Here is a 22,506-nt window from a genome sequence, read left to right as displayed (position 1 = left end):
ACAAAGCAAGTTGACATATTGTAGATATAACAATTATATATTTTTTGATTTTCTGTTAATGAAAAGCATAAATAATGTAATTATTGCATATTCTTTCTCTTTTGTAGCAAACCATATAACCATATAACAATTATAGCACGGAAACAGGCCATCTCGACCCTTCTAGTCCGTGTCGAACACATAATCTCCCCTAGTCCCATATACCTGCGCTCAGACCATAACCCTCCATTCCCTTCCCATCCATATAACTATCCAATTTATTTTTAAATGATAAAAACGAACCTGCCTCCACCACCTTCACTGGAAGCTCATTCCACACAGCTACCACTCTCTGAGTAAAGAAGTTCCCCCTCATGTTACCCCTAAACTTCAGTCCCTTAATTCTCATGTCATGTCCCCTTGTTTGAATCTTCCCTATTCTCAGTGGGAAAAGCTTTTCCACGTCAACTCTGTCTATCCCTCTCATCATTTTAAAAACCTCTATCAAGTCCCCCCTTAACCTTCTGCGCTCCAAAGAATAAAGCCCTAACTTGTTCAAACCGAAAAGAAAATTTGAGCATATCACAATTTGAACATTAAGAAATCCTTTAAATATATCATGCTGCTTATATTAAAATTCTTTCAAAAATTAAATACAGAAAGCCCTCGATATAGCAGACAATGGTGCCCATTATTGCCAATTGTAAGCTATAACAGAGTAAGGTATTATCATTGTATGCAGTTGAAACAAAGAACTGTGTATGATGGTTAAACATAGAAACATGGAAAATAGGTGCAGGAGGAAGCCATTTGGCCCTGCGAGCCTGCATTGCCATTCATTGTGATCATGGCTGATCATCCACTATCAGTAACCCGTGCCTGCCTTCTCCCCATATCCCTTGATTCCATTAGCTCCTAGAGCTCTATCTAACAAATATACAAAAGGACACAAAGTGCTGGAGCAACTCAGTATGAATAACTGGCAGCATCTCTGGAGAACTCTGGAGAACATGGATGGGTGAAGTAGGGACCTTTCTTCTGACTGGTTCACTCTGTTGAGTTGCTGCAGTACTTTGTGTCGTTTCACCTTAAAACTGGGCTCCAATGCTACTGGTCTGCACCACTGAGCTTTTTCACCAGCCACTGCATGGTCCAGTTGACTCAGCTGTTGTTACATCTAACATTCTAATCCCTGGACATCAGCTCTTTCTTCAGGCCACTGCCAATGACAAAACACATTTGGTGACCATTTGCTCCCTCCCTTCTCACCAACTGCCACTTCTTCCACTTTTGCCACCCGTCGCCTCCTCTTCCTTCTCCCCCACAGTCACCGACATCTTCCAAGGTGGAGTTTGTCGACGACTCTGGGGGAGAAGGAGGTAGTGACTCTGGGGGAGAAGGCGGGGAGCGGACAAAGCGATGGGCAACAGGAAGAAGTTGTAATTGGTGAGAGGATAGGAGCCCCAAGGTGTCCAAGAACATCCTGTCGGTGGCAGCAGAACGAAGAAAGCGCTGTCCCTAAGGGCTACAACGTGGGCCGCAACAACAGCCACATCAACCAGACCATGCAGTGGGTGAAGAAGGGCTCACTTGTGCACCTTGCGAGCTGGGCGTAGCGTCGAAAGCTGGAGCTGTAAGCGGCCGGGAAGGTGATGCGAGTCGGGGTGGCGTGCGATAGTCTGTCCGTTAGAACTGAACCCTCTTATAAAGCATTCCGTTAAAATGAAGGTTTACTGTACTTAGACCAGAGAACACATTTGAAATCGCTTTTGAAATCACAGCGATACATTCTGGGCAAAAAATGTTCTATGTTCCAAGGCTAATTATTTTAAAGTTTGCTTTTAAAACTTACATACTTTGGCTGCATTCTCTACTGAGGACAGGCAGCAATATGGAAACAGTGGACACAGCAAATCATGCAATCACAAAAAAAAACTGAAATGGAAATATAAGGGCTTGTCCCACTTGGCGATTTTTTTCAGCGAATGTCGGCATCATATCAGTGTTGCCAAAAGATTTTGAACATTTCAAAATTCAGCGATGAGAAAAAAAATGTTGTGACACTTGAATAAACACCGCGCGTCATAAGTCATCACACCGCGTCACGCCGCAAATTTTTCGGTGACATGATACGTCAGTCAATGATGCCGGCAGTCACCGAAAAAATTGCAGAGTGGGACAGGCCCTTAACTGTGAAATTTATAGGATAATTAAAAATTATTATTTTCTGGAAATAAATTGTTGTATCAATAAATAACATTCACATGCGTTTGATTGATTTAAGTTCAATATTTAAAAAACAAATAGATTTTTATCATAACTGGACAAATTTTATGAAGTAAACTTTCCATTGGTGTGACAGAATATTTAATTTTAAACACAAGTTATATGGTGTTAGATAATTAATAGGAAACTTAAAATATATGACTTGGAAAAATGTGCAAAATATAGGTAGAAGATTCGGACGAGAGAAAATTAACATCACAGAAAATGAATTGGTATAATTACATCGCAAATGCTAAAAAACAGGTATGTACAATAATCTTACGGTGCTTGGAAAAGAAAGACTCTCCAGTCTGCTGTCTTCAGTTTAAGAACATTAGGCCGTTTGCTGTAATCAATGGCCCTTATTGCTAATGCATGGTGTATGCGAATAGCATTTTTCAGATCCACTTCAGATAAATCCCTGTCTAGCTTATATTCATCCTATGAGAGACAAGTAAGTAGAACAATTATGTTTAATGTTTTGACAGTTTATTACAGGTAATGAAAAAAAAATGGTTTGCATAGTATAAAAATAATCTTGCCCACCACGTGGTTTAAAGTATTACTCCCTACATTTTCTTTATAATCATAGAGCCTTTCGCCCCACTTTTCCGTGCCGACCAAGTTGGCACACTGAGCTGGTCCCACTTGCCTGCATCTGGCCCCTAGCCCTCCTCCATATCCATATATCTGTCCAAATGTCTTTTAAAAGTCATAATTGTATCTGCATCTATAGCTTTCTCCAGCAGATCATTCCAGATACAGAATGCTCCACTACGCTCTTGTCTCAATTCATGTACCCAGTAATCTTTCCAATACATCAAAGGTTCAAAGGAATTTTATTGTCACGTGTACCAAGGTACAGTGAAACTCGATTTACCACTCAATCATACTATAAAAGGCAATAAGACACACAATTACATAAAAGTTAACATAAACATCCACCACAGCAGATTCCCCACATTCCTCTCTGCGATGGAAGGCAATAAAGTCTAATCTTTTTCACTCTTTATTCTCCCGCGGTCGTGGCAGTCGAGCCATCCGCAGTCGGCGATCGAAGCCCACACGTTGGGGTGATCGAAGCTCCCGTGATCGGGGCGGTCGAAGCTCCTGCGGCATGGAGCTCCCGAAGTCGGTCGCTAACCAGGGACCGCCAGCTCCACGATGTTATGTCCACAGGCTCCCACGGTTGCAGCTCCCAAAGACGATCCCCAGCAAGAGGCTGCGAGCTCCTCAATGTTCGACTGCAGTGCAGTTGGAGATACGGTACGGGGAAAGAAATCGCAACTCCGTCGAGGTAAGAGATTTAAAAAAGTTTCCTCCAACCCCCCCGACATAAAACAAAGCGAAAGAACACTAAAACATACATATAACACATACTAAAAACAACAAAGAAAGAAAAGGATGGGACAGACTGTTGGCGAGGCACCCGATGGTCATTTACATGAAGCAACTAATCTGAGTTGAGACGTCACCGTGTTATAGATATGTCACAGTCAGACAGCTTTGAAACAGATCCTTCAGCACAGCTCGCCGCTGATGAACAAGATGCCCATATGTACTAGTCCCATTTGCCTGTGTTCAAACCATATACTTCTCAACAATGCCAACTTGGATATCATCATGGAAAGGATTTTGGAAATCTATAATTCTTCCCATACTAAGCCTAGGTCAATTATAAATGACAATGTTATATTTTTGTTAGACAAGGATCTCTCTGTCCACAGTCTACTACACTATTCCATTGAATCCAAATGTGAGCCTCATCTTTCTACAATAAAAATGATAGCTAGGTGGACACAATGAACTCAAACAATTCAGACAATGAGCATTTCCAGCATTTTGCTTTATCTTAGATTGCTGGTATACATAGAATTTTCCTTTGGCAACATCATTATCCATGTTTGTCTAAAACCCTTTGATCATTGTGCTTGTGCCATTTATTCTACTCAGTTTGCAAAGGCTTTAACGTGTTAACGAAAAGAAACTCTTCTGAATAAATTCAACTTTAACAAAGCAACAAATAACAAAATATGGAATTTCAGCTTGCTAGTGACCTATAGCTTTGTCATTTTATTATGATTTTCTTTCATTACCTTTTGCAAGTAGAGAATGGTTCCTTTCAGTACAGCATAAAATTTTTTCCATCCTCGTCTTCCTCTAGGTGCTAAAAGAATAGTAAAATTTACGTCAGACTTATAGTCATTCAAGTTACATTGCTAACAATCTCAATGATTGATTAGATTTTATAGACATTTTCATAGATGCTGTTAATGTTTTCTTAGCAATTGATCAGAGGGGACAGGATGTAAAAAGTACGGTCTGCTTTTTTGTGTGTATCATTTGTATACTTTTTTTTCCTCTTAGTTTTAGGGCATTTGAGATGGCAGGTAGAAAGGCGCAATACTCTTCCTGGAAGATGTGGGATGTCAGGGAAACTGCAGCTGGATGACCTCAGGATCGTCTGGCAAAATGAGAACTTCATAGATAATAGTTGTAATGAGATGGTCACGCCCAAGGTACAGGAAGAGAATAGATGGGTGACCACTAGGTCAGGGAGTAGGCTAACAGTGCAGGTGACCCCTGTGGTCATTCCCCTCAAGGTATACCATTTTGGATAAGGTTGTGGGCGGTGACCTGTGAGGGGGTGAGCAGCAGTGGCAGACATGTTTGCTGCACCAAGCTCGGCTATGATGCACAGCAGAGAAGGGTAATATCAGGCAGGGCCATAGTGGTAGGAGACAAGTTAGTTAGGGGAGATTCTGTGGTAGCAATCAAAACTCTAGAAATGGTGTGTTGTCTCCATAGTGACAGGATCCTGGTGTCTTGGACATTCTCAAGGGAAGGATGAGCAATCAGATGTCATTGTGCATGTTGACATGAATGACATGGGTATGAAAAGGGATGAGGTCCTGCAAAATTAATATTGGGAGTGAGACAAAAGGTTAGAAAACAGGATCTCAATGGCAGTGATCTCTGGATTTCTCCCAGCACCATGTGATAGTGAGGGGAGGAATAGGAAAAAAGGACAGAGGCACAGTATGTGTGGCTGAGGAGTTGGTGCCGGGATTCAGATTTTTGGATCATGGTGATCTCATCTGGGGCAGAGGTGACTTTAAACAGGTGGGATGGAGGGGGGTGGGGGGGGGGGTTAAGGCAAATGAATTTAGGGTGTGGCTAGGTAAGTGTGACTAGAACATTGTGGCTTTTTCAGAAACGGTACTGGCAACTTAATGTTCCAGGGTACAGGTGCTGCAGGCGAGATATAGAAACATAGAAATTAGGTGCAGGAGTAGGCCATTCGGCCCTTCGAGCCTGCACCGCCATTCAATATGATCATGGCTGATCATCCAACTCAGTATCCCGTACCTGCCTTCTCTCCATACCCCCTGATCCCCTTAGCCACAAGGGCCACAACTAACTCCCTCTTAAATATAGCCAATGAACTGGCCTCAACTACCCTCTGTGGCAGAGAGTTCCAGAGATTCACCACTCTCTGTGTGAAAAAAGTTCTTCTCATCTCGGTTTTAAAGGATTTCCCCCTCATCCTTAAGCTGTGACCCCTTGTCCTGGACTTCCCTAACATCGGGAAATATCTTCCTGCATCTAGCCTGTCCAACCCCTTAAGAATTTTGTAAGTTTCTATAAGATCCCCTCTCAATCTCCTAAATTCTAGAGAGTATAAACCAAGTCTATCCAGTCTTTCTTCATAAGACAGTCCTGACATCCCAGGAATCAGTCTGGTGAACCGTCTCTGCACTCCCTCTATGGCAATAATGTCCTTCCTCAGATTTGGAGACCAAAACTGTACGCTATATAGGGGGGGGGGAGTAAAAGACGAGAGGGTGTTGATTTATCACAGCAATAGTCTGGGATGACATTATTGATAGTTCGACCAGTGAAACTATATGGCCAAAGCTGGGAAATAAAAAGGGGAGGATCACCTTGTTGAGAGTGTACTATAGGCCCCTAAATAGTCATCGGGAATTGGAAGAACAAATATGCCAGGAGATTTCAGGCAGCTGCAACAGTAATAGGGATGTCATAAGATGAGATTTTAGAGCATTTGAGATGCCATGTTTCCCAATTTAGACAATAATGTTCTAAAGATGATTGGAGTAGCTTGTTCATGGGCAAAGTAGCATCCAGAAAGTGGGATTATTCCTAATATTCTAGCCCAAAAGTATTTAGTACATGAATACGTGGATAGGTTGAACTAGTACCACAGTTAGACTCACCATCACAATGAATGACGGTGCTGGCTAGTAGGGCCGAATGGCCTCCTCCTGCACCTATTTTCTATGTTTATTACCATATCTGGCACAGTTTGCGTCTGTGCATCTACATGTTTTTTCCAAAACAATTCAATCAAAATACTTGGCTCATAACAGAAGCAACGGACAAAACAAAGAAGGCAAACAAATTTAAAAACATATCATTTTTTCTAACTAGCACAGTTTCTAGGAGGAATAATTGTTTAATGCAGTAATCATGTTCAACTGTTATTCTAATGTTTGTTATATAGGCATCATCGCAGGTAAAAGGAAAGCCTACATTCTTTGATCCACAACATTCAAACATCTATTGATTCCTTCACTGTGTATACTGAGTAACTGAGTGACACAGTTCTTCTTGGATAAAGAACATCAAATATTCATTTCCCACTGTGTGCAGAACTTTCTTCCCATCTCAGTCCTGAATTAACATTTCTTTATTTTGTGACTGTGACCCTGATTCTAGATACCCCATTCAGAGGAAGCATAATTTTTACATCTACGCTGTTAAATCCTGAAATTGTTATTTTATACGGTTTAATGAGATCTGTCGCATTCTTCTGAGCTCAAGCGAGCATAGGATCAGTTTGCTTAATCTTTCTTCGTAGGCCATTTCTTATTCCAGAAATCAAATATCATCAAGGTGCAGACATGCTAATGTTTTATGTTTGTTATTGAGAACCTAAGAAGCAATTAAATAAATGACTGATTCTGAGCCCTCCTGCATCATTCTTGAATTTAGCCAGTAGAATTCAATAATAGCTCAAGTGGCAATGATATTCAAAACAATGTTAATTAAATAAATATGCAACTGATTTTGATGGAGTGGAGCTATTATGCCTGTTCTGCTGAGAGTCTCTGTGGCATTAATCATTCACACTAAACATTTCTGAATATTTGAACCATAATGATGGTGCACATCATAATTATGCCATTGCTGCGATTCAGGTTTTCAGTACATTTGAGCCTATTAATCCAATTAGATAATAACAGGTATTTCAATGTTTTTCATGTTAAAATGTAATAGTCATATTATGAAAAAATATTAGTAAAAAAAGTGTTAAATAATAACTTTGTAATTAAATTACCTCAGTATAAAAGGTTAACTCATTCACTCAGTAGCTTATTATTATCTAAACAGATGGTTGATATTTAAATATTAACTAGACCAAGTGCAGACCCGTTGGGTCTGTTTCCCCAACGGCGTTTTGCGGGGGGGGGGGGGGGGGGGGGGGGGGGGGGTGCTGGGGCATCACACTCACATTAACCACCCCCCAAACACACAGGTGGGGGGAGGGGGGGGGGGGGGTGAGAAGAGGGAGGGAGGGGGAGAGGAGGAGGAGGAAACGGGACAGAGTTGGGAGGGAAGGAGGAGAGCGGGGTAGGGGGTGAGAGGGGGGATGGGGAGAGAGATGTGGGTGAGGGGGGGGGGGTGGGGAGGGATGGGGGGAGGAGGGAGGGAAGGGGGGAGAGGGGTGGGTGGAGAGAGGGGAAAGAGTGGGGAGGGAGAGTGGAGGGGGAAGGGGGGAGAGAAGTTAAGTGAAAGAGAGGGAGGAGAGAGGGAGGGAGGGGAGAGGGATTGGGAGGGGAGAGAGATGTGGGGGGGAGGGATGGGGACGGAGAGGAGGAGGGAGGGGTAAGAGTGTGGAGGGAGGGGGAAGAGTGTGGAGGGAGGGGGGGGGAGAGAGGGTGGGGGGAGAGGGGGGAAAGAGTGGGGAGGGATAGTGGGAGGGGGAGAGGTGGAAGAGTGGGGAGGGTCAGAGGGGTGGGGGTGGAGAGGGGAGGGAGGGGGAAGGGAGGGGGGGAGAGAGAGGGGTGGGGGAGGGAAAGGGGTGGGGTGAGGGAGAGAAGTGAAAGAGTGGGGAGGGAGGGGTAGGGGAGTTGTTGTGGAAGAGGGACAGAGGGGTAGGGGGAGGGGGGGGCGAGGGGAGAGAGGGAAGGGGATAGGGTAGAGAGTGAAGGGGGTGGGAGAGAGAGGGATGGGTGGGAGAGGGAGAGGGGTGAGAAGAGGGAAACTTAGAAACATAGAAATCAGGTGCAGGAGTAGGCCATTCGGCCCTTCGAGCCTGCACCTCCAGTCAATATGATCATGGCTGATCATCCAACTCAGTATCCTGTACCTGCCTTCTCTCCACACCCCCTGATCCCTTTAGCCACAAGGGCCAGATCTAACTCCCTCTTAAATATAGCCAATGAACAGGCCTCAACTACCTTCTGTGGCAGTGAATTCCAGAGATTCACCACTCTCTGTGTGTAAAATGTTTTTCTCATCTCGGTCTTAGAAGATTTCCCCCTTATCCTTAAACTGTGACCCCTTGTTCTGGACTTCCCCAACATCGGTTTCTATAAGATCCCCCCTCAATCCTCTAAAATCTAGCGAGTACAAGCCGAGTCTATCCAGTCTTTCTTCATATGAAAGTCCTGACATCCCAGGAATCAGTCTGGTGAACCTTCTCTGTACTCCCTCTATGGCAAGAATGTCTTTGAGCATTGGGCATTGTGACATCACACGATAGAACGTTCACCATGGGCTGGGGCTCCTGCAAAGGCATATGTAAATGGATCCATCCCGATTGGACATCTGCGAACATTGGGCATTGTGACATCACACGATGGAACAAATCAAAATGAAGAAAGGCAGCCGGCAGCCGGACGGACGGACGGCAGGCACACAGTTTTATATAATAACTAGACCAAGTGCAGACCCGTTGGGTCTGCTCCCCCAATGGTGTGACTCCCCCAACCCAATATTCCACCATGCACCCGTATATAGATATAATGCTAGCTGGTTACTGCATGAGCTATATCTAGGATTCTGCACAATGGGTAAATGGACGATAAATCTTAAGCATTGACTCTTTTTGATAAAGCTCAATATTTAATCTTTCTTCACTTCAATTAGGGCATAAAATTTATAAAACATTTACCTCGGTATTTTAAAAATATTATCTATATACACATGAGAATTAACACATTGAAGAGGGAGTTGCAAACCTATTCATTCAGATCTAGCAGCTCCCTCTAAATGCACCACAAGTTTAATGAAAATAAAATGCCTGCAGCTCTTTCAAAATATTGCTATGTGGTGTGCTGCAACAGTGAAACCTCATCAAGGGCTAGGGGAAGTAATTTTGTCTTTGAGAGAAGAATCTTTGAATATTTTTGCAGAAATGTAACTGAGGAAAGTTGCATCTGGTGCTGATCAGGGGAACTCTCACTGACCAAATGTGCAGGATATAAAGCATGAGACATGATGGAAAGTGATGTTTCTCAGAGGAATAATTTGTGGAGATGATGATGAACACACCATAGTAAGGAGGGCATGATTGCTAATTTGTGTGTTAAATTTATGCTAAAGGGGGAATATCATTTGTGGTTGTACATCCCTGATGTCTGTGCTATCAAGGCAGATTGGAAAACTATCCCTATGGTACCTCATATTTTATAGCAGGAACTCATTACTGACTTGTAAGTTTTGATGGATCAACTTGAGATAACCCATATTAATTTAAAAGGGTATGGTGTCCTGAAATTTGCTGGCCATCTGTAAGCAAAACCCAGCAGCAGGAGAATGGCATGAAGAGGCAGAGTCAGTGTACTCCAAGGGCTTAAGAATTATAAAATGGCACACATCAGCAGCTGGCTTGTATAGCTAAAGAATAAACATCTGCACAGCCACATCAATGTGGTACCTGACATGAAGCTCATTTTACGAAGCAGCAGGTATTTAGCGTTTTCAGAAAACAGATACATTTCATGTCCATGAATGCTGGAAGCAATTTTTCCCAAATGACATCATAATTTTGTGTATTTCTTACTATTCTTAACTTAAACATCTCTGTTCTGGTAAAACAAGCCTCAGGTCTTCAAGTTTGTTCTCATGATAGTCATTCTTGCCTTAGATTGTGAGAGGAATAATGGTTAACAATCTTCATCATTAATATGGAGGAAATTAATCAGCAATTCTCCAACCCATTTTTTCAGTCAATTTGGTAAATGTAGAATCTGCTGGGCAGTTAAATCTGGTTGTTTATATAGCTACATTCTGTCAGTAGCTCGCTGATAAAGTAACAGGTCAGGCAGTATCTATGAAGATTATGGATACGTGGCATTTCGGGTAGAGACCCTTCCCGAACTGGTCCTGATCTACTGAGTTACTCCAGCATTTTGTTCAATTTTTTTAATAAACCAACATCTGCAATTTGTTTCTATATCGCTGATAGAGTCAGGACTGAAATCCACAGAGACATTATATTTAACCACTGATTATTTGATAAATATGTATACAAAATAGAGTTAATGCTTTCTGATGTATATTAACTTTTACCTCTATGATGCGCTTAATTACTGGAACATTTAATTTTACAAATATGAATCTTCAAATTTTAATTATTTTTCATGATTCTTTTTTGGTATTTCATACTTTTAACACTCTCGATCCTAGTTTTCTTTCTCATGCTATATTTGGCTTTCCTTGATTTAACAAGGACATAAATTCTAATTTATATTTAAGTGTTCTGTCTCTGCATGTCTCAGCTGGCTGAAGAGGCATGCTGTTGCATGGCCTACTTACACATACACACACTTATTCCACTTTGGGGATATTGCACTCAATGCTTTTTGACAGCAAAAGATCCATGGGCAATCGCAATTGAAGCGTATCCTTGCAATTGTGAAAATTGCTGTCTACTCCTGCAGTAAACAACAACGCAATTGTTGTAATGAATCTGGAGGTCACACCAATATTCATTTGAAGCATCCGGCACAGTGCACTTCAGTTATCAACAAGAACATCGAACAAATTACTGACACCAAAAACTCTGAAAGTCAAATGCAGCAGACTCCTCACACAAAAATCTTGTAAAGTGCAGCATTCAAATAATCATTATCTGGTATTGAAGACCACTCATGTTGATGGTGCGGTATAATAATCTTTCGCTCATTAGAAAACCAACAGCTGGATGAAAGGTGCAACAGGAATAAGTAACATGAGTTTCTAGCTCCTAACCATATCCTGCAAGCCTAAATGCCACAAGCAAATCTCAGAAATTTTTCATGATCCAATAAAAAGAAGAAAACTGGAAAATGCATACTTCTCTTGCCATCCATATCTGCATGCGTTTTACGATTGAGGACACCATGTTTGTATGTTGCTGCATTCAATGCCTGAGGGATGTCAAGGAATGGGTTGCTACTATCAATTATTCTTGTCACTTTCTTTGGACAACTATCAAACTTATCATCCACAAGCTCTGAGAGAGATTTTCTTAATTCTTCTTCATCCCTAAAAGAAAAGAGTGGATACAATTTTATTGCAATATCTAATTCTACTTATTGTTTGACAACAAAGATACTTTAAATTACTTCACATTATTCACACCCGACAAGTACGTATACTGGTTGCCATTTATAGATTATAATTCAATATAAATAAACAGCATTTCTAATGCATTTTATGTGTGTAAAGGCAATATATTGCCAGCAGATTGAAAACAATTCTGAGGATCTTTCTGGCCACAATGTTCATTACCTAGCTGCTGATTGCATGATCCATAAACAAATGTGCATGTACAGGGATAGAAATTGATTCTGACAATTTGCAAGAATATGAATAAATTTAATGAATGTGTGTCATGAGTTGATTGGAAGACTCAGCGTCTTCCATGACCTAATGTACATTTGCTTCTTCTAGAGATAATTAATTCTAAGATTCCTCATTTAAAGGCAGAGTTCCAGGCAACAATTTCCATGGCTGGAGCTTTCCTATGTTAGATTTCAGTTCCAATATAGTGAAAGCAGTAATATTTTTGTAGCACCTTAAAAACAATATAATTGTGGTTATTTACAATTTAAGTTCATCAGAATTTAATTACATCATAAGATAAAATTTGCACTTACACAGCCCACTCCAGCTTTTCATTTTTTATTGAGTTATACAACCACTGAAGGAAAAGAAATTATATTTTGTTAGTGAATATTCAAGCAGAAGAATGAATTTGAAGGGGACTTGACTCATATAATTATTTCCTCTTGTTAACATTCTTTACTACTTTGATTAGGTTGATTTGGAAAATAACAAGTCACTCAATGTTGATTATATATTATATACCATGCAAATTAAACACTTAAGTATCTCAATTGTTGTATTTCTGCTTCAGACAGAAATGGCAAAATAGAGACAATGTTCATGCAAGTGCAGATTGACTAACATTGCTGAAAAAATGTATCACTTTTAATTTCTGCATCAATCCACTTCAAAATAAGTAATCAATTCTTGAGTGGCCAAAACAAGACATAAAAAATATTCAGAACCATTTTTCAGTAATACTTGGTCAATTTCTTAGCAAAGCATAAAGAAATTGTACCTTTACAGTGTGCCTTTTGTGGTCCTTGCATATATAAAAACTTATTTTAATTTTTTGATTCTCTTCAATTCACTTCCCAACAGCCATGCACATTCAGCAGAAACTTCCAATGGTGATTATTCTGGAGGAACATGGCCATTTATGTAGTTGGAGCCTGCTGTTAGCGTAATAGCTTTTAAAGTAATGCAAGAGCATCAAATCTTCTACTGAAAATGTCAACAAACTCTAAGCCTTGTTAATTGACTAATGTAATATTATTATTCAAGTATCATAATTTTAAGAAGCCTACTCAGTTTTCTCTTTTTAACTCGTCACAAATTGTGTAAAATTCGAAGAATGTTCTGTATCAGGAGCATACACGTATAACTTAATGTCGAATAAATGTCCTATTGCATTTTGCAGAATGGAAATCATATCAACCAAATCAACTAGAGGAAGGTTCAGAAAGGCAAGCCAAAGGCTTTGTGGAAGAATAGTGTTTTAAGACATTTTGAAAGAAGAGCAGTGAAGAATTTTAGGAATATATTTGTAGATTGCCAAAATAAATGAATATAAATAATGAGGTAAAGATGATAGTGATGGCAAATGGGAGGAAAAACCCAAGATGCAGTCAAGCCAACATTAAGCTTGGATGCTACTGGAGGAAAGGTACAGGGTCAGAAAGGAATAGGGTCGAAAATGAAGAGACAATTAAGGAATTTGAAATCAAGGATGAGAATTTTATATTTATGATGTTGAAGATCCAAATATATGTCACTAATAGACAAAAGTTATCGGTGAAAATAACTTATATTGAGCATATGCAGTCGCATTTCAGAGGAACTGAAGTTCATAGAAGGTGGATGAAATCTAACAAGCCAACAAACCAACAGAATAATTTTGAGGTGACAAAGGAACTGATAGGGGTTCCATCACACTAAGCCGAAGGCAAGATGGGCAATATTTTGAAGTTGGAAGTAGATCTTTGTGATAGCGAGGGAACTGGACTGAGGCTCATCCCAATGTGGAATAGGAAGTCCAGATTGTGAACGGTCTATTTCTACATGAAATACCGGCTATTGTAGGGAATGGAATCAATGAATGGTAACATGGGTTGAAGATGATGGTTTTGATTATACCAATCTTAATTCTGACTTGGATTATGACAAGAATCGGATTGTGTCAACAAGCCTTGTAATTAAGCCTTCTGGGACAACTAAAGGTGGTATTCTGAAGTAGAAAATCTGGGAGAGGGAGTCCAAAATGGATGATGACATCAAACATGTGAAAAACTGAAGACAGGATGAGGTGAAAAAGAAAATAGTTATTTCACATTTAGAGAGGATGCAGAAAAAAAAAATCACAAACATGTTGCGAGGCCATTTGGCATATTTCCAAATAATCTATCAAATAAGTATACACGGGAGAACACACTGACTGGCTACATCACAGTCTGGTTCTGAAATTTGAGAGTTCAAGAATGAAGGAGGCTGCTGAAAGTAATGGACAATCCATTATGATACCAACTAAGGGATCCACAGAAAACACTGACTCAAGAAGGCAGCTAATATTATCAAAGACCCAAACTACACTGGTCATGCTCGCTTCTCCCAGTGACTATCAGGAGCCCGACAACTATAATTTCCAGTTTCAAGAACTGCTTCCTCCCATTAACCATCAGGTTCTTGAACAATCTGCACAACCCTAACTACAACCCAACCCCAGCATCAAACCATTGCAGATTTTTCACTACTACAGTTGCTCTATATACTTTGGTTCGCACTGTCATGGACTAGTTTACTTAGAATAACTGATAATTTATTTAATATTCATTGTGTTGTTGCAACTAATGTGCTGTAAAGCTGCAGCAGGTAAGAATTTCATTGGTCTGGTTCATATCCAGTGCATATGACAAACAAACATTCTCAACTCTTGACTGGAGGACTTGAGTGATAAGGAGTGACCGGAAAGGCTGGGACTATCTTCCCTGGACCAGTGGAGGCTGACGGGTGACCCTTTAGAGATTTATAAAATCATGAGGGGCATCGATAAGGTCACACATAGATGGTTTCAGTCTTTTGGCCAAGACAGGGGAGTGTAAAGCTTGACAGCATAGGTTTAAGGTGAGAGAACAAGGATTTAAAGGGAGCCGGAGGGGCATATGTGGGTATAGGGAATGCACTGCCACATCAACTGGTAGAGGTGCATAGAATCACGTTTAAAAGACATTTCGAGAGATGAATAAGAAATGTTTAGAGGGATATGGGCCAAATACAGATAATTGGGATGAGCTCTGACAGGCTCCTTGGTCAGCATGTACATGTTAGGCCAAAGGCACTTTTTCCATGCTGTATGATTCTATAATGTATCTATCCGTAAACCCTGAGAAATGCGAGTGGGTGCTTAGCATTGATACTTCAGAAATTATAGATAAGTAAAAATACACTGTATCCTTATCCTAAATTCAGAAAATAAGATAACAATTTTTTATAAATATAGCCTTGGTTGGTTTAAATACGAAAATTTAGCGGTGAACATTGCAAGTGAGTTACACACATGATATTATTTAATGATCCAGAATTTGAAACAGAAATAGTGATGAAGCAGTAAATATTCTTGCTAAAAGACACATGTACAAAGATAGTGGGAGCCTTGGTTTTACCTGCATTGGTCCTAATGGATTAGAAAAACACAAATGTTACATTGTTATTCAAAAATTAAAGTAGGAGACTATAGACTAGGTATCTAATTATGTCATTGGAAATATGCTCGAATTCAATATTAACAAAGCATAACAGAGCACTTAGAAAAATAGAAAACATAATTCATAGTGGAAAATTGTTGACTAAATTATTAGAATTGTTTGAGGTTGCACAAAGCAGAGAAGATAAAAGAATACCAGTGGATGTTGTGACTCTTGATATTAAACTGGCATAACAAAGGAGCAAAACAGTGTAACTGCACAAGGAAAGAGTTCATAAGTTTCAGCGTAATATATTAGCAAGGATAAAGGATTGGTGCAAAGAAAAAAATCAAAATTTACCAAGCTAAATCTATTTGACATGCCTGAAGGATAACTGCTGAGACCTTTGCTATTTATAAACCCCATTAATAATGTGGTTGATGGGATCAAGTGTAATGCATCAATACTGACGATGATAAAAAGATAGGTAGGTACATAAATAATATGGAGGAAACACGGTCACTGCAAGAGGACTGAGATTAAATGAATGGGCGCAAAGATGCCAGATGGTGTATAATGTATTGAAATGCGAGGCAATTTATTATGGCAAAAAGCATACAGAAACAAAATATTAAATTGATGCGACACCAGTAAATGTTTTTGCTCAGAAATATTTGGATCTCCTTGTACAAGAAACAGGAAGCTGATATTGCAAGGTCGGTAACAGACAATAGGTGCAGGAGTAGGCCATTTGGCACTTTGAACCAGCACCGATATTCAATGTGATCATGGCTGATCATCCCCAATCAGTAGCCCGTTCCTGCCTTCTCCCCATATCCCTTGACTCCGCTATTTTTAAGAGCCCTATCTAGCTCTCTCTTGAAAGCATCCAGAGAACCTGCCTCCACCACCCTTTGAGGCAGAGAATTCCACACACTCACCACTCTCTGTGAGAAAATGTATTTCATCGACTCCGTTCTAAATGGCTTACCTCTAATTCTTAAACTGTGGCCCCTGCTCTGGACTCCCCCAACATCGGGAACATGTTTCCTGCCTCTAGCGTGTCCAAGCCTTTAACAATCTTATACGTTTCAATGAGATTTCCTCTCATCCTTCTAAACTCCAGCGTGTACAAGCCCAGCTGCTCCATTCTCTCAGCATATGACAGTCCCGCCATTCCGGGAATTAACCTTGTAAACCTATGCTGCACTCCCTCAATAGCAAGAATGTCCTTCCTCAAATTAGGGGACCAAAACTGCACACAATACTCCAGGTGTGGTCTCACTAGGGCTCCGTCCAACTGCAGAAGGACCTCTTTGCTCCTATATTCGATTCCTCGTGTTATAAAGGCCAACATGCCATTCCCTTTCTTGCTGTTCCTGCATGCTCACTTTCATAGACTGATGTACAAGGACCCCCAGATCCCGTTGTACTTCCCCTATTCCCAATTTGACGCCATTTTGATAGCAATCTGCCTTCCTGTTTTTGCTACCAAAGTGGAAAACCTCACATTTATTCGCATTAAATTTCAACTGCCATGTATCTGCCCACTCCCCCAACTTGCCCAAGTCACCCTGCATTCTCATAGCATCCTCCTCACAGTTCACACTGCCACCCAGCTTTGTGTCACCTTCAAATTTTCTAATGTTACTTTTAATCTCTTCATCCAAATCATTGATGTATATTGTAAATAGCTGCAGTCCCAGTACCGAGCCTTGTGGTACCCCACTAGTCACTGCCTGCCATTCTGAAAGGGACTCGTTAATCCCTACTCTTTGTTTCCTGTCTGCCAAACACTTCTCTATCCATGTCAGCAATTTACCCCCAATACCATGTGCCCTAATTTTGCCCACTAATCTCCTATGTGGGACCTTATCAAATGCTTTCTGAAAGTCCAGGTACACTACATCCACTGGCTCTCCCTTGTCCATTTTCCTAGTTACATCTTTAAAAAAATTCCAGAAGTTTAGTCGAGCATGATTTCCCCTTCATAAATCAGACTCCAGCTCGGACCGATCCTGTTACTGCTATCCAAATGTGCAGCTATCTCATCTTTGATAATTGACTCCAGCATCTTCCCCACCACCTATGTCAGGCTAACTGGTCTATAATTCCCCATTTTCTCTCTCCCACCTTTCTTAAAAAGTGGGATAACATTAGCTACCCTCCAATCAACAGATACTGATCCTGAGTCTATAGAACATTGGAAAATTATCACCAATGCATCCATGATTTCTAGAGCCACTTCCTTAAGTACCCTGTGATGCAGACCATCAGGCCCTGGAGAGTTATCAGCCTTCATCAGTCTATCCAACACCATTTCCTGCCTAATGTGGAATTCCTTCTGTTCTTCTGTCACCCCAGATTCTCTGGCCACTACTATATCAGGAAGATTGTTTGTGTCCTCCTTAGTGAAGACTGATCCAAAGTACCTGTTCAACTCATCTGCCATTTCCTTGTTCCCCATAATAAATTCACCTTTTTCGGTCTTCAAGGGTCCAACTTTGGACTTAACTATTTTTTTCCTCTTCACATACCTAAAGAAGCTTTTACTATCCTGCTTTATATTCTTGGCTAGCTTACCTTCGTACCTCATCTTTTCTCCCCGTATTATCTTTTTGGTTATCTTCTGTTGTTCTTTAAACATTACCCAATCCTCTTGCTTCCCGCTCATCTTTGCTACGTTGTACTTCTTTGCTTTAATTTTTATACTGTCCCTTGTCAGCCATGGTCGTCCCTTTCTTGCCTTGGAATCTTTCTTCCTCCTAGGAATGAACCGATCCTGCACCTTCTGTATTATTCCTCGAAACACCTGCTATTTTTGTTCCACTGTCATCCCTGCTAGTGTATCTTTCCAGTCAACTTTGGCCAGCTCCTCCCTCATGGCCCCATAGTCCCCTTTATTCAACTGCAACACTGACACCTCTGATCTACTCTTCTCCCTCTCCAATTGTAGATTAAACCTGACCATGTTATGGTCACAGCCTCCCAATGGCTCATTAATCTTGAGGTCCTTTATCAAATCCGGTTCATTACACAACAGCATCTCCAAGTGTTTTCATCAATGGACTGCCACTTCCACACATAGTTCCATGCACCACTTTCCATCATTCATTTATCAATATTCTGCCAGTCAGGCTTTGTGTAACATTCACCTACTCTGCAATACAGTTTCACGTGGATAAAGTGATTAAATGCAATTTTTTTCTCTTACATAATTCTAGAAAGCAACCAATGTTTTGGCATTGAAGTCTAATTATTTGGATTTGTTCAGATATGCCAGTTTCAGAAAGGGCATTGTCTCGATCATTCAGCACTAATTTAGCAGTTATGGGAACAGATCGCTATTTCATGCTTCTTGACAATACATTCTGCCTACTGTTTACTTTTGGTGAGCATTAATGTTGCACAGGTAACACCCTTTATCAGTGAAACTCACAAGTACACAGATTAATATCAGTCACCAAATTAGGCCCAATTTATCATCTGTTGTTGGGATCTGGATATGTTGGCACATGCACCCGAGTGAAGATTCATCATACTGATTGGTTTAAGGAAGAAGCGCTAATTCCCTTACTCTTTTATGGTACGGGTCCTCTGTAGAAATCATTAGAAGGGGGAAAAATCTCTCTGAATCTTAAATTGATATTTGAATGTTCATAAAATCAGCTACACAAACTGACAGTAGGTAGTTCTCTATAGTTTATGATTTTCATTTATCAAGTATTCCATAATTTAAGTATTACTGGGCACAATTGAATAGAGAATTAGATGAATAGCTGTGCCAATTAATGACTCGGTGGGTCAGATTGAGATCGGAACTATTACGCATCTGCCATTTGTTCAGCACATGTTCAACCTGCATCTACAAGCCGCAAAGTAGAAGTTGGCACTGTCGAACTCCTGCTCCATTTTGTCCGCCGTTCAAAAAAGTAGTGGTTCATGGTTATTTGAATGTAGTCACCACACTTCAATTAAAGTTCATGTTAAGATTGTTGATTATTTTCTTTTTTTTTTAATGTTATATTTATGTTTTTAATTCATTCACAATAACTCAATATAATAAAGTTAAAGCTCCAAGCTGATGTTAACAGAATTTACCGCTGAGCAAGTCTGTTCCAATGAATTGGAAAATAATGAAGTAAAGATTTGAGTCCAAGCAGTATGTGGATATAAATGTGAAAGATGTGACAATGATATAACAGGATACGTTCACAGAGCCTAATGCCATTTACTTCAAAATAAATCGGTGTGAGTCTTTGATGATCAGTTTAGTCTTATGGTTTAGGAAAGAACTGCAAATGCTGGTTTAAATCTAAGGTACCCACAAAATGCTGGAGCAAGTCAACAGGACAGGCAGCATCTCTGGAGAGAAGGAATGGGTGACGTTTTGGGCCAAGACCCTTCTTCAGTCTGAGTTACTCCAGCATTTTGAGTCTCTCTTAGTCTTATGGTTTGCCAATTTGATTTCTAAACTGGGCAAGAAAACCTGTCTGCAGTCAGTGCCTGTTGAACATGTAAATCATGAAGCTACTTTTGGTGCATCATTTCACCTACATTTAATATTAGCTATGGGATTCATTAACCCCTTTGAATTGGAATTATTAGTAGGATTATTTGTTCCAGCTTGAACCACAAAGGATGCAACAAAACTATGGGATTTCCTTGTAAAAAACAAAACAAATGGTACCCTTCATGGAAATGAAATGTAAAGCAAGAAGAAAATTGCAATTAACTATCAAAATACCAGGAGAAAAACCAAATTTTTCAGTATATTAATGAACGCAATTTTTAGATGCCAAGCAATATGAACATTTAGCTCAAAGATCGCTGGAAGATTATGAGATGGTTATCACAAAAATGTTTACTGCGCTATATTATCCTAATATTTCAGTTTTCTATATATCTGTTCTTCTTCATTTTTGACCCTAACATTTTCAAAAGTAAAATTCGAGCTAACATGTTCTTGTGTGGAATAATTGTTTTAAGTTTAATATGATTAGCAATCACCGCAGGAGATTTTATCTGCGCCCTTTTGTGTTTGGGTATCAAATACAATATTCTAGTTAACATGACAAGCAGGCAACTAAACCAAGATTCCCCACCATTAAGTTCACAGCAAGGAAATACACTGTGATGTCCTTGTAAACAACATTAAAGAGTGAATCACAGTGGGTAAGAGTGGTGTATTCTTAAATTCTTCTAGGGAGGAAAGATTTCAATCTCACCTGGGAACCTGTAGATAATGAATAATTTAAAAAATGAACTCATTAAGTGCATCTTACCATTCTATGGCACAGTACATTTTGTGCATCATTTTGCAGTAGATTTACAAATTGGCAGATGTTTCATTGCACTGGAGTAACACGAGCAATTAATCATTTCCAATGGAACATCGTTGTCACAACATTTAGGTTCTTGCAAACCTACATAGCTTGGTAACAATGTAATTATTATTTTATTACTGTGAACAATACCTTCAATAAATCTTTTGGAAAATCCTTTCCATCATTAAGGCCATCCAGATTAGAAATAAATTGCTGACATGACATCTTTTTCCCAATATTCTGAAATATACAGACATAATAAAACTCACTTTTAATTAAATACGACAATGAAACTAATACTTGAAACAAGCAAAATGAAAATTAAGATACTTTAAAACAGACATTAAGCACAATAATGGAAATGTTTATTTTGAAACAAAGCACTTATAAATACAGAGTAAATTTACAAACCTCGATAATAATTGGGAAAGGGAGACTTGCCCTAAAGCACATGGAGACAATTTACTATAAAATGAATAAACTGGATTGGGATAAAAGTACAAAGTTTAATACGAATTAAGAATAACAAGACCTTGGAAAATTGCCTGAAGCATCAGGAATAAAACTGGGTTATATAGGGCCAAATGCTTGAGAAAGCACAATGCCATAACTCTGGCAGCTAAGGCATGAAAGGGAACTAAATATTCCTAGCAATAAAATGAATGGAAATATAAAGATGAAGAAATCAATAGCACGGCCTAAGATAACATTTGTAATACTGAAAATAAAACCAGTATACATAGGCATTTGTTGAAAAGGGAAGTTTCTGATGAAATTGCAGCAACTATTATCATAATTTTTCATGGTTTCTCGTCTGAAGGGTAATAGCATTACACTTTTGTTTTTAATATTGACTGGTATTAAGACTAAAAGCACCATACAAGGTGTAGGAAAATGTCAAAAGAAAAACGTCAAAAAAAGTCAGTAAACATCATGACTTTGCCTAATTATTGCAAACACCAAAAATAAAGTAACAATATGATTGGCTTCCAAACATATTTTTGGTGGAAGTTACTAATGTATAGACAAATAGAATGCAACAGAATTGATAAAATTGTGCTTTCTAAAAGCAAATAAACAAAATGGTACACAAGAAATATGTCTGTTTTCTATGCGAGCGATCTATTTGGGAACCATTGGTTTTAAACACATGGGGAATCATCTTAAAAATTGTTCGTAAGCTGAACCTGGGTAAAGTTATGAGATGCTCTGGGAGATCAATACTGATGCGTTTCAGCACAGATATAAGTTAAGGCGAAACATTTTGGGTGCTGAACAGAAAACGTGGTCCAAATAACCAGATCTTTAAAGAGGTTGTAAAAAAAAACTTGCAATTGAGTTCGAGGCTTTTTATATGGAGATATTCAAAATAGCAGCAAAAATGTTCATATTGAATCTGCACAACCAGAGTGCTATATGCTGCTTTGGGCAGCAGTATTCACCCCAACATCATTTCTGTAGAGAATATATTTTAGTCCAAGAAAAACAGCAAAAGAGACATAAAACTCCAGAAACTCGTCAGTGAAACAAAGAAAACTGAGCACACATCAAACAGAAGCTCTTCAGATTTTGAACGTTTTCATGCCGGCCTGAATGTTGCCCACTCCACCTTTCCCAGCACTAGAAATGCTGCC

General features: G+C 39.7%; 1 protein-coding gene across 2 annotated transcripts in view; it reads right to left on the bottom strand.

Annotated features, from left to right (window-relative positions):
• Positions 1–22,506, bottom strand: part of LOC129701721 (PH and SEC7 domain-containing protein 2-like) — a 140,873-nt gene that overhangs the window by 14,157 nt on the left and 104,210 nt on the right. For both annotated transcript variants that reach the window (XM_055643094.1, XM_055643095.1), the window contains 5 exons: positions 21,023–21,112; positions 12,417–12,460; positions 11,612–11,802; positions 4,341–4,411; positions 2,528–2,685 (listed from right to left, as the gene is read on the bottom strand). In XM_055643094.1, the coding sequence (XP_055499069.1) occupies positions 2,528–2,685; positions 4,341–4,411; positions 11,612–11,802; positions 12,417–12,460; positions 21,023–21,112 (554 nt within the window). The remainder of the gene's footprint in view (positions 1–2,527; positions 2,686–4,340; positions 4,412–11,611; positions 11,803–12,416; positions 12,461–21,022; positions 21,113–22,506) is intronic.

This window comes from Leucoraja erinacea, chromosome 11 (assembly GCF_028641065.1).
Source record: "Leucoraja erinacea ecotype New England chromosome 11, Leri_hhj_1, whole genome shotgun sequence".
Classification (NCBI taxonomy): Eukaryota; Metazoa; Chordata; class Chondrichthyes; order Rajiformes; family Rajidae; genus Leucoraja; species Leucoraja erinaceus.
Note: the sequence above shows the minus strand (reverse complement) of the source record. Positions and strands in the feature narration are given on the sequence as shown.